The sequence below is a fragment of the Ornithorhynchus anatinus genome, chromosome 18 (assembly GCF_004115215.2).
Source record: "Ornithorhynchus anatinus isolate Pmale09 chromosome 18, mOrnAna1.pri.v4, whole genome shotgun sequence".
Classification (NCBI taxonomy): domain Eukaryota; kingdom Metazoa; phylum Chordata; class Mammalia; order Monotremata; family Ornithorhynchidae; genus Ornithorhynchus; species Ornithorhynchus anatinus.
Window position 1 is genome coordinate 36,346,731 of NC_041745.1, and position 13,282 is coordinate 36,360,012.

The 13,282-nt window shown below is 41.6% G+C and overlaps 1 protein-coding gene across 3 annotated transcripts in view; it reads left to right on the top strand.

Annotated features, from left to right (window-relative positions):
• PPARGC1A (PPARG coactivator 1 alpha) overlaps positions 1-13,282 on the top strand; it is a 526,318-nt gene that overhangs the window by 483,320 nt on the left and 29,716 nt on the right. For all 3 annotated transcript variants that reach the window (XM_029083446.1, XM_029083445.2, XM_001514349.5), the window contains 3 exons: positions 8,515-8,709; positions 9,987-10,109; positions 10,975-11,179. In XM_029083446.1, the coding sequence (XP_028939279.1) occupies positions 8,515-8,709; positions 9,987-10,109; positions 10,975-11,179 (523 nt within the window). The remainder of the gene's footprint in view (positions 1-8,514; positions 8,710-9,986; positions 10,110-10,974; positions 11,180-13,282) is intronic.

Consider the following 13,282-nt stretch of genomic DNA (forward strand, 5'->3'; position numbering starts at 1 on the left):
AATTTAAGTGATCAGACTCCTGAAAAGAAAGACCAGGAGGGTGGGAGTTTGGTATGTTTTATCCTGAGAGAAGATTTCATTGGCAATGGAAACTAATAGCAGCATGGAAGCAGCATGGCTCAGTGGAAAAATCACAGGCTTGGGAGTCAGAGGTTATGGGTTCGAATCTTGGCTCTGCCACTTGTCAGCTGGGTGACTGTGGGCAAGTCACTTAACTTCTCTGTGCCTCAGTGACCTCATCTGTAAAATGGGGATTAAGACTGTGAGCCTCACATGGGACAACCTGATTACCCTGTATCTATCCCAGCACTTAGAACAGTGCTCTGCACATAGTAAGGGCTTAACAAATACCAACATTATTATTATTATTTTTATAACTACAGGTCTCATTTCCCCTATCTACTTTCCCCTCTGTGTCGACTATGAACTTGGCTGAGTACCCCTTAAGCATTTTGATTCTCACCCTACCCCGTCAGCATTAAGTACATATCCTTATACTCCTCTACTTTCCCTATCTGTAATTTAGGGTAATGTCTGTCTCCCACTGTAAGCTTCTTGCAGGCAGGGTTCATGTCTACCAACTCTATTGTGGTGTACTTTCCCAAGTGCTAATTACAGTGCTCTGCACACAGTAAGTGTTCAGTAAATACCATTGATTGATGACTGATTGATTAATGTCTCCCCTGCAATTTGCTCCTCTGTAATAACATAAACATGGACCCCGAATCACTTCACCGCCAGGCATTATTCTTTTTAAAGGTATTGGTCTGATCTGTCTCCTTCATCCCTAGTGATCATTCAATGGGAATAAATCAATAGGCGAGCAAAATTTAGGTGTATCCCCAGCAGTATGAAATCATACTGTTAGAGAGATGAAACAGTAGTGTAGATTTTGTGGCAGGTAACACTGAACTTGGGACCAAGAAAGTGAAATTCTAGAACCTGCACATCCCTGGCTACCAATCAAGGAGATTGTTTATAACAACGTAGTGACCCTGTGGCTACACACAGTCTGTAGAATGGAGTGGGTAGTGGGACAAGGTGTGAGTTGGAACCAGAATTCACTCAAGTTATGAGACAATCCAACCCGGCAAGCCTGACGTCAAGGTCCCTTTCATCCAAGTCACCGTTGAGGCAGTTGCTGCAGGCTTTGGGGTTCAGAGCATCCAGCACCAGAGTGCTCTCCTGAAATCTAACCTGGCGGTCATCAAAATTTGTACAATATGAGCAGTTTATTCTTGAAAGATAATATGAGTAATAATAATTGGGATATTTGCTATGTTCTCACTATGTGCCAGGTATTGTACTAAGTCCTGAAGTAGATTATAGAAACTCAGATATAGTTTTGCTCTCTTTATATACATATATATCTGTCCAAGTTCATCAGTGGTGAGATTTTAATAATAGTTTTGGGTGCAGCCAATGAGACCAACGGGTCAGACCAAAAGCCCTTCCGCAATGTAGATCTAAACTCCTTGTGGGCAGGGATCGTGTCTTCCAACTCTATTTTATTGTACTTTCCCAAGTGTTTAGTACAGTACCATTGATTAATGGATTGACTGTGTGCTCCATGCTACACGTCTCTGGTTGAAAGGGCTCCCTTCCCTGAAATTCTGTGGATCCCCCATTCTGCTTTCTTCACACTTCCCAGGCTGCTCTTTTGACAGTACCTCACTCTTTACTCTCCTGCCTCCATCTCCTCTCTCAAACCGTTCCCCTGACTAAGATCTCTTTCCTTTCACAAATCCATCATACCATGGTCATCCCCACATTCAAAGTCCTCTTGAAAGCCCACCCTTCTTTGACATGCCTTCCCTGATTAAGTCCCAAAAGCTCACTGTGGGCAGGGAATATGTCTGTTTACTGTTATATTGTACTGTCCCAGGTGCTTAGTACAGTGTTCTGCGCACAATAAGTGCTCAATAAATATGATTGAATGAATGAATCTCACCTCATAAATCCTTTAGCCACCTCTACCTTTTATACATACTGCTTACACTCATCATCAGAACTTATGTATGTATGTGTTTATTGTTTATTTTGTTTATTTATTTGTACATGCACTCATTTAATTACTCAGCTTGTAAATGTACTTTTATGGTGGTTTCCTCCATTAGGGTGGAAGCTTTTTGTGGGCAGGGTTTATGTCACTAGCTTGTTTTGTACTTCCCAAGTGCTTAGTACAGTGAACCCAGAGTGTGCTTATTAAATATTACCACTAATGTTAGATGGAGTCTTCAGAAAAGCCCGGCACCCTCTCTTCCCTCAGTGAAATAACCGATGGCTTCAGCCAAAATACATGAGTCCATCTAGCAGGCGTCCAGATATCCAGAACTTTCTGGAACCCTGCCGGCTGGATCTCAAGCAAAGAATGTGGTGCCATTTATCCTTTTCATCCAGATCTCTTACTACCAAAGCTGCCAACTCACTCTAAATATGAGCAAATGTATCTTCAAGGTTTATAGAAAACTCCTCCTAGCATGAAAATGTCATGCAATCCGTGTTATTTATCAAGTGCTTACTGTGTGCAGAGCACTGTACTAAATGCTTGGGAGAGTACAATACAAACAGAATTGGTAGACATGTTCCCTGCCCACAGTGAGTTTACAGTCTACAGGGAGACACAGACCTTAATGTAAATAAAGAATTTCTGGATATGTACTTAAGTGCTGTGGAGCTGAGGATGGGGTGAATATCAAACTTCCAAAAAGTACAGATCCAATTTTGATTGTCGCCTTTCTGAATGAAGCATATGCATTTCAGGTTTCCCACAAGAAGGTGTGTATGAAGCCAAAAAGAAGGCTCTCGTGAACTTTTTGGAACCTACCATACAAACTCCTGTTTTACAGTTTGTGGTGAAAATAGATCCTACCTGGGGACTCAATATGGAGGAAGGGGATATTAGAACTTCTCATCTCTCAGTGTCTCCAAAGAAGACTAGGCCAAAGGTCTTGGGTAAACAAATGCCATCTGCAGCTAGTCACTGGTCTTGGAAATACATTTTTGCCAACGAGTATGCTCAGTGAAAGCTAATTAGCAAGGGGGCCCATCAAACTAACATTTAACTCCAAGGGTATTTTTCTACCCAGGATAAGAATCTGGCCTTTAGAATGGGAAGGTACTATTGGATCAATAGCTAAGGAAAGTCTGCATTTCAGTTGCCACTGTTTTTGCCACAAAGAGGGGCAGTGGGAGATACTTGCCAACCTCAATCAAAAAGAATCAGAAGCATTGCCAAGAGTAGGATGGGCCAATAGTCCATTCAGCCCAGTGTTTGGTTCCTGGCAGTGGCAGCCAGAGAGGTTTGGGAAAAGAGTGTAATCTTTACCCTCCTTGACATCCACATCTGGGAATTGAGATTTATTTGTGATTTGCAGTGGGATTGAAAAGGTAAGTTGCATCATATTTGATCCCCATCATTTGCTCAAACAATTTTTTGCACCCTGCAGATAATGTTCGTAGATCCAGTGGGGTCTGCAGAAGTTCCTCCCGCTGCTGTTTACACCCAATCGTTTTCACCCTTGCCCAAGATAAGGGTGACATCAACCCGACAAACAGAAGTAGGACATTCGCGTGCAGAGGTTGACGTCAGCCAGGGGAATCAGGGCTACTGGGTAAAGGTTATGTAAGGTTTGGGGACAGGTTTTGCTCATTCTTGGCTCAAACTGTTCCACTGCCTTGCTGAGTGATCATGACCATAAATGCAGGGAAATGATCCCTGCCCTGCATTCCTTTAAACCCCTGAAGAAAGGATTTGATTTTGGAAAATGCTGAATTTCAGAGAGTTTTTTTGTGGAGTTTTATATATTTATACATATTATTATCATATTTGTTAAGTGCTTAGCATGGGCCAGGCACTGAACTAAGCTCTGAGGTAGAGAAAAGTTAACCAGTTTGGACACAGTCCCTTATCTGCATGGGGCTCAGTCATTTTACAGATGAGGTAACTGAGGCCCAGAGAAGTGAAGTGACTTGCCCAAGGTCACACAGCAGATAGATGGTGGAGCTGGGATTAGAACTCTGGTCTTTCTGACATCCAGGCCCAGGCTTTATCCACTGGGCCATGTTGTATGTCCTCCTGCACCTACCTGCATAGCGACCTTACAACAAGGACTGAAACCGTCAAGGGCAACCCCAGTGACTTTAGCAATACCCCTCAACCAATGTGACAACCTAAATAAATCTGAGTGATGTATTTATATTTTTAAGAGGGGATTTTCTTAATATTACTTACCATCTGCAGTAAGTACACGGGGACTTTTACCTCTCCTTGAAGGAGTATTCCAAATAAGTACTTATATGTAGCAGCCCAAGGAGATGCTTAACAACCTGCTTTCTGTCTGTCTCCTCCCATTCTCCTTTTCCCAAGGATACCCAGGGGGGGAAATGAAAAACAGAGTTATTTTCAACTCCCCAACATGTCTTGTGGTTTGCACGGGCTGAATGGCAGTCGACAAGTCTTGCAAATCATTTTCATCCATCATGTGGTCGACCCACCACAAAATTGATGGACCACAAAATTTGCCTAGGCCACTGTCAAGTGCTCAGCACTGACCCCATAGCCTTTGATGAAGTACTCTCTGTCCGTGTACTGGGACACACCACATTTGAGAAGTTCTAGAATGGAGTGTAGAAAGCAAAAAAGAACCAGTGATAATGTCTGCAGCCCATCTCAAATGACAAAGATGATGGGAGTTTCCTCTAAATCCCATTCAGTGGGTGGAGGTAAAGGACGGGAGACCAGGAAGGGGAGAGCAGAGAATAACTAGAATCCATGTGGTCATCTCTCTGTTCTGGCAGCATGTCCCAAGATGCATTCTGATGGAATGATTTGGGCCAAGGTATGTTTTAACACTTACAGTCAGTCATATTTACTGAGCGCTTACTGTGTACAGAACACCGGACTAAGTGCTAGGGACAGTACAGTATAACAATCTAACAGATCCACAGTGAGCTTACAGTCGAGAGGGGAGACAGAGAGTCTCACTTCATCCTTTATTCACAACACTGCATTTATGTAATTGATTGTTGTATCATAGTTGGAGTCATAAGCCCATTTCTTCAAAAGGGTCTCATTCCTTTATAAAACTTCAGGTCTATCGATCACCACCAGAGAAGCCCTCTGAGCTAGGAACTGGACAGATACCATTATCCTGGAATTTGATATAGGAGGAAATTGAAATCCAGAGAGGTTAAGTGTGACCCTTTCACCTGGACTGATCTTCTGGAAAACCATATATACCTAGACCCCGAGGCTGATTAGAAGAATTCTGTTCCCTCCATATTGATGATTTCTATAATGAGAAAGCCAGTATCCTCTTGCCCTAATTCGCGATATGAGAGCTGAGATAATGAAGCTGTGATTAAATGGCTATTAAATCATTTTTTTTATCCAACAGGGATCAAGTGAGTGTGAGAATTTGGAGACACCAAGGATAAACTGCACTCGTACAAGAGGCGGAAAAAATCACAATCACGTTTCCTCCTGCCTCACATTTAAATACTTCTTTCACACCACAAACAACTTTGCCTTTCTCCATTCAGGTTACCACTGACAGCTCTTAGGAAAACACCAAGTAGAGTGTCTAACTCAATTTGGTCATTAGCTGGGCAGAAGGTTGGATCCAGATGGGGACTGCCCCTTCAAAACAGCAAAACTGAAATGTGGACAATGCGTGTTGGCCTGTTTTATAGCTGCTCCCAATCGCTGTCAAGGAGCATCCATTTGTGTTTCTGATCCAGAAAAGAGCTCAACCGTTCTTTAGTAATTAAGGGTTGATCTGCTATACCCTCTTTTCCCCCCACCTTGACTAACCACCTCCCCTTTCTGTATCTAATAAATATAATCCTAGTAAAACAGTAATTTCAGATCATTAGGAACAATAGCATAGTTAGACCTTTGAAAGGTTATCTTGCAATGTCATTTCCTGACTAATGTGCTCCTGCTGCCATGTCGTTTGTGAACAGACATGTGTTAGCAGGAGAATGTGTTTCATCTGGGGTGACTTTGATTTATTTGCTCTGTAAATTGGGACCGAAGCAATAATGGAAAGAGACATTAATTGTTTAACAGAGTCCTCTTTGTCACATCCGTTGCTTTCTCTGGGGAGTTTGATTGTTGAAACTTGTACAAAACTAATTGAAATTGCTATGATGAGAACCCATGTCCACTCAACTTTTTGTTCTTAAATGTCAGTACGCTTGAATGTCTGCGGCAACCACTAAGAAGAAAGAGTTAGCTGCAAAGATCAGGCTTTCTTTTAGACTCACAATATTTAAAATCTACAGTAGTAACCCTTGATATATTTAAAATCTACTGTAGTTTTTCTTGCTTATTCCAAGAGCAACATTACTTAGCCACATTGTGATAGAAGAATTCACAAAGTCAACCTTCGTCACCATCACCAGCAATGAAAAGAGAGATAATAATAGCATTTAAGGCAAGTTTTAAAAATGAGTTATGCTCTTAGTGATTCCCAATATTTCTGTTATTGTAGTACAGGTGTAGTGTCTAGGATTTATTCAAAGAGTACATGGCAACTAGTTCATTTAAATGTAGTTGGGCATATTTGCTTGACTGATTTTTTTCTATTTGTAAACCACTGTTTATATTCTTTCACAAAATAAAATGAAGAATCCCTGCCATTCATAATGTAAATAAAGTATGAGAAGCATCATCACATCAAAGTAAACACAAACATAAACATAGTAAAAATAAAGTATGATAAACATAATCCCCTTGTAGTAAACAAAATAACTTATTTGTTAGTCATTATTATTAAAAATTCCCTTACAGCTATTTGGACTACAGTGGAATAGGCCATCATAAAAGTTTAGAAAATCTGCTTGACTGCTTATAAAATTAATTTTTAATAGCTAAACACGAAGTTGGAAGATCAAATTTTTCTCTTCCTTAAATGATGTTCCAGTACTCATGGGACTTTTCTAAGCAGGTTAAATGAATCTGAATAATTTCAGGATAACTAAAATACATTGGTTTCATTGGAGTTATGTTTAAGTGAACAACTCCATATTGGTACTTTAAAAATGCTTTGTAAAACTAAAAACCTTCTAAATGCTTTGTAATTCTTTAGTGGAAAGTGACCTGAAACTTCAGAATCATTTTTAATGTTCATCTGGCAACAATAAGCACAATAAACTGATATCTCTCATCTCTCTCTAAATCTCTCTCTTTTCTCTATTTTTATCAGTTGAGCATGAAAAAACTCTTTCACAAGTTGATGTTATTTAAATGGGTTAAGTCTGACATTACTTGATTATTTTATTGGATTATTTTCTGTTGAAAGCTGGGCAATTGGGACACTGTTGCTAGTTCATAAGCCTTACTGTTTTCTCTGGTCTGCCATGGGAGCAATTGAAGAACAAAGGGAAGAAGGGTGGGTTTTGGTCCTTGGCATTTTGTAAAATCTATTCTACAAGTTCCAGAGTGCTGTGAGATCTAAATTGAACAGTTACTGAACATGCTTCAGTCCCGATGTGGTAGCCCAATCACTTGAACTAATGAAGAGCAGATGGGAGGTCTGTGCTAGTTAAGATGACCTATGGCATCTTTCTAAAATTCGCTAGCACAGCCTACAAGTGATATCTTATAGTTATTCAGGCAACAAAATACTGAGTTGTTTTTATTTTCATATTCAGCTGAATTGTCCAAATGTTAATGACTAAGTAAAGATATTGCAAACAAACTGAAAACATGAAATCTTCTAGATTAACAAAAATACCACCCGCTTTTCCCATGTTGGGAAGTTCATTAACGTGTACACAAAAGTAGGCTCTACCTTGAAGAATTGTCACATTGTGAAATCAAAACATTTCACTGACAATGTCAACCTCAGAGACTGGTGGGCAATAAATTCATTGAAATGGAAAAGGAAAAGCCCCTAATCCAATCTTTAATATGAATGTGAAGTGACTATCCTTGCTCTCTAAATGCACAGTGGTGGAAACCTAGAATTTTTGCCTTTTGGTTTTAAGAATTTTTTTCAGGGGTGAGGGGAGACAATATTTAACGTGAAAATAGAATTCAGACGTGATAAAGACCTGCTTAATTTCTCTAGTAATACAATTTGATTTTCTGATTAGCTGTCTTATTCTGTGATTCTTGTAATTTTGTCAGGTCAATTAACTAGAGCTCAGGGCCAGTGAAGGCAAGGCCGGGCTGGGCTGGCTTCATTAGATGTCAGCAGCTTAGGTGCATTTTGTAATACAATCTGTGCGGGGTAATTTAACCTCAAGTTGTTAATGTCATTGTGAACAGATTTTTTTTTAAAGGTTGTGGAGGAAGCCAGGAGGGGTAAACAATGCGAACTGCATCTTGAATGACAAAGATGGCTACCCCTCCCAAAACGGGCTCCATCTAATGGTTTCAAAGCCCGGTTATATTGACACGTAAACAGTCATGGCACATTTAGTTAAAGTTATTTTAGTTCAGCACAGATTAATCATGAGTCTTTCCCTCCACCCCCCAATACCTCCCTTTTTCTCTTTGTGCAGAAGATAGATGAAGAGAATGAGGCAAACTTGCTAGCAGTCCTCACAGAGACACTGGACAGTATCCCCGTGGACGAGGATGGATTGCCTTCATTTGATGCACTGACAGATGGAGATGTGACCAACGAAAATGATTCTAGCCCTTCATCCATGCCTGACGGCACCCCTCCGACTCAGGAGGCAGAAGAGCCGTCTCTAGTAAGAACCCTTCCTACTGTTAAACGGGAATTGGGGGTGTCACTGACTACTGGCTGCATGGGTATAATGTAGGAATGATCTGGTTTGGACTTTTAATTTAGACGGAAGCTGGAAAAAAACAAAACGAAACACATGTACTACTTGATGGTGATTGTTCCAAGCTTCTCTGTTTTTGAAGAAAATTAGAAACACTTCTTTATTTGAGTCAGAGATTTAGTATCTTAGAGGGTGACAGCTTGACAAATTGGGATGTGTGTTTAATTCCCTTATTCCTTCTTGTGTGTATGCTTGTATATCTGCCTGGGTCATTAGCCTTTCCATCCGATGTCAGGAGGGAGGCCCTCCCCTCCTCTCCTTGTTTAGCTAGATATGATCTTACAATTAATTCCTTTATTATTATTATTGCCATTATTATTATTAATAACAATAACTAATAATAGTGCTGTTATTTTTATCAGTGTCATCATTTGGCCTAGCAGCACTTGTCCCTGCTAGTATATGCCCCATTTTCTGCACTCTAGGGTTCCCCCCACCACCACCCTAGACGTCACTGTGACACTTCAATTTGGGGAACACTGTTGATTCAGTATTTGATCCACTCACTAAACCTGTGCTGTTGGTTTAATCTTGTGTTCTTTTTTTTATATGTTCTCCTTTGTCCCACGATTGGCAGGGAGATAACTCTCCTCATTCCCAGTGGACTAAAATCTGATGAGGGGGTGGAAGCAGAAAGGGATTCCTTAAGAAGAGACTCATTGCCTTTGCTCTGCAGCAAGTCCATGATCTCCATCCTCTGACTCCCTCTCAGGTTCCCTTTCCCTTGGGGTCATGTGGGGGATTGGGGGGGGGGGGGTGGGAGATAGTCCCCACAGCTATGCGAACTGGACTTGCTCCAAACATAGGTCTCAGGCAACTTCTAAGAGTTTCCAAGCAGGGATGAAAAGGCCCAAAGTGGTGGCTCTCTAACGTCTTAGCTCTTGGAAGGCTGTTCCTTTCCCTGTCCCCAGCTCCTGCTAAAATCCCACCCCCCAGTCACAAAATGAAAGGTTGGTACTTCTGGAGTCTCTCCCTGGGTCGTTTAAGCTCTCTCTCGGCAACATCAACCCTTTTTCTACTCAAGAGGTTTCTATACCATTCTCTCAGTGTTACCGGGCTTCGCTTGTTCAGATTGATGTCGCTAATTTGAAGTAAATATGTAAAAAATTCCAATAAGTTATTCTAATCCTTAAAGATGCATAACTTTTCTTTCTTTTCCCCCTTCCTTGATATGTTTATAGCTTAAGAAGCTCTTGCTGGCTCCAGCCAATACTCAGCTAAGTTATAATGAATGCTGTGGTCTCAGCACACAAAACCATGCAAACCCTAATCACAGGATCAGAACAATCCCTGCAGTGGTTAAGGTACAAACTTAATCTTTGTAATAAGGCAAAAAATAAGTAACCAAGCATTTTATGCTGTCGGCAGCAGAGTAAACAGTTGATCTATGCATTCGTCTGCCTACATCCTGCAACTGCTTCAAATATGGGAACCGATAGTGAGTTAGTTCCGAAAAATGGCTCCAGAGTTCCTTTAAAGGCTGACTGGTTCATTCGTGCTTTCTCTCTTGGCCGAATTAACTGGCAGGCTCACTGTCAGTTACCCTTTGCTCACCCTATTAATCTAGGTAGCGTGAGCGAAGCACAGAAATTTGGTGGGGGGATTGACGTGGTTTATGAGTAACTCTTAAGATGCTGGTTTTCCCTTTTGCCAGCTGCCTAGCCCAAGAAAGATGCTATTGGAATCTCAGCAAGAGTTCTGAGCAGTCATTAATTGGATGGGATGCTGGCAATGACATAATTCTGTTAGCAGGCTGTATTAAACAATGTTTGTCTTTCCATTCACTGTAACTGAAAATGGAGCGTTTAGGGGTACTTAAGAGAGTTGTGAATACTGGGCTCAAGCAATCAGCAGCAAATTAAGGTTTAAACCAGCTTATTTTTTTTGTTCACAGTAAAGGCGCTGTAGGGTCTTGTTAGTTACATGTTGCTGAGTAGGAACATTGAAATGTAGGAGAAATGAAATAAAAAGCTGCATAAATGTCATTTAGGAATTTTAAATGTAATTTTCCTTCCTTGTTCTGCAAACAATTATTCACAGCTCATAGATCTAGTACACTTAGGCTGAACACTTCATTGAAAATCTCATCTCTTCAGAAAACCTATATCCATTCTGATAAGGTTCAGTTCACTAATTTCAGCTTTTTTTTTATTACTCCTTGTTTTTAAGACTGAGAATTCGTGGAGCAATAAAGCGAAGAGCATTTGTCAACAGCAAAAGCCGCAAAGGCGCCCCTGCTCAGAGCTCCTCAAGTATCTGACCACGAATGACGACCCGCCTCAGACCAAAGCAGCAGAGAGCAGGAGCAGCAGCCAAGACAAATGCACCTCCAAAAAGAAGCCCCACTTGCAGCCTCAGACGCATCATTTGCAAGGTAGGCTCGGGCCTGGAGGACATAGCGTTGACGGGCAGCCGATTCAAGCCCTTGACAGGGACTGTGTTGAGTGCGGTTCCTCTGTTCCGTGGGTTCCTAGCTGTGTGCGGTCAATTCCGAGGTTCTTCAGCACAGAGGGAAGAGCAGACTCTCCCAGCGGGCTCCTCATTGGAGGTTAAACATATCCTACTGGTCTGATTTGTTCTCTAAATCACAGTCCGCTCCCACCCCTGGCAATTTTGACAGGGAAGTTTGGCGGCGTGGCGGGGGGGGCGGAAGAGAAAAATGCATCGGTCAAACACTGCAACTGCAAAGAAGTGCATACCAATCTCTGCATTGCTGCAAAAATCGAAACTCTAAGTCGGCTGGGCAAACCAGCTCATTACTCAACATATTCTCCATCGTGAACTTGCCACCCGGAAGAGACGATAAATAGCAACGTTCCTGCTCCTTTCTGGGCAGTGACTGCATCCTTCCCATTGTGGAGAACGTGCTAGCTTATATGTTTATTTTGGAACTTACTTCTGCACTTTGGGGTTTTAAAAAAAACACCCAATAACGAGCACGAAACTGTCCAGATAAATAGACAGGCTGATTTTCATTAATCTCTAGTAGATTGAGAACTCAGCTAAGATTCTAGGCAGCCTCTGAGGGAAAAACTGTGAGATTTTGGAAACCCTTACCTGGTCAGTGAGTATTTTCTCTGGGTTGTTTTCATTTTTTTCCCCTTTCCAAAAAAAGGACTATAAACTTCTAGGCCGCTGGAGAGCTTATGTAAAATGACTGTTCCTTTCAAATATGCCAGCTTCCGCTTTGATACCGCTTCTAGGGTCAGTGTGATACAGCGGAAATGGACCCTTATCCTGAAGAGGCAGTTCTAAAGCTGTACACTGTTTTTCTTTTGTTTTCCCTAACTTCCACCTCCAGCTGCAGGTTCCCACCCCCTGATCCCTGTTTTGAACCATGATTATTACATACAGGTATGTGGTTGTTTTTTAAAATTAAAATATTTTTCCCCAAAGGAGCAAATTCTGAGCTGCTATCTTGGTCTCAGCCCCACCAGAAGCAAGGGCAACAGGGGCAGGCCTTTATATTTTTAAATAGTCTCCTCCTCTCCCATCTGGTTTTCTCTAATGAAGTAACTTCCCCTTCATCTCCTTTTTGCCATCCAGACCTTCAATTGGTATTTGATAAAATGCCTTAAAGTGTCCCGATGCCTCTGTCACGTGATCAGGGACTCTTCATACCTGATTTTTAACAGCAGAACCTAATCATTCAATTAGTGGGAGAAGCAATAGAAATAGAATGGGCCTGGGAGCCAGAGGACCTGTGTTCTAATTCTGGCTCTGCCACTTGTCTGCTGTATGACCTAAGGCAAGTACTTAACTTCTCTGCCCCTCAGCTACCTCATCTGTAAAATGGGGATGAAGGACTGTGAGTCCTATGCTGAACAGGGACTGTGTCCACCTTGATCATCTCATATCTACCCCAGCACTTAGTACAACACCTGATGCATGGTAAGCGCTTAAAAAATACCATTAAAATTTTTCTTGTGGCATTTATTGGCCACCAACTGTATCCTGAGCACTGTACCAAGTCCTTAGGAGAGAACAGTAGGTATAGAAAACATGATTATAATAATGATAGCATTTATTAAGCACTCACTATGGGCCAAGCACTGTTCTGAGTGCTGGGGTAGATACAAGGTTATCAGTTGTTCCCCGTGAGGCTCACAGAATTAATCCCAGTTTTACAGATGAGGTAACAGAGGCACAGAGAAGTTAAGTGACTTGCCCAAAGTCACACAGCTAAGTAGTGCAGCCGGGATTAAAACCCGCCACCTCTGACTCCCAAGCCCATGCTCTTTCCATTAAGCCACGCTTCCTGACAGTAAGGAGCATACGGCCTAGCAGCGGAGACAGGCATAAAATAAATTACTGGTATGAGGAAGAAGAAAACATAAAGTTGACTATTGGATAAATCAGCGCTTAAATAGCAATGCCATTCGAAATCACGGCATTTCTGGGAATCTTGCTGGTGTCTCACTGCAACATCAAGCAGAGAAAGTTAACGTGAGATGACAAAGCACGCTGGTCTAGGCCT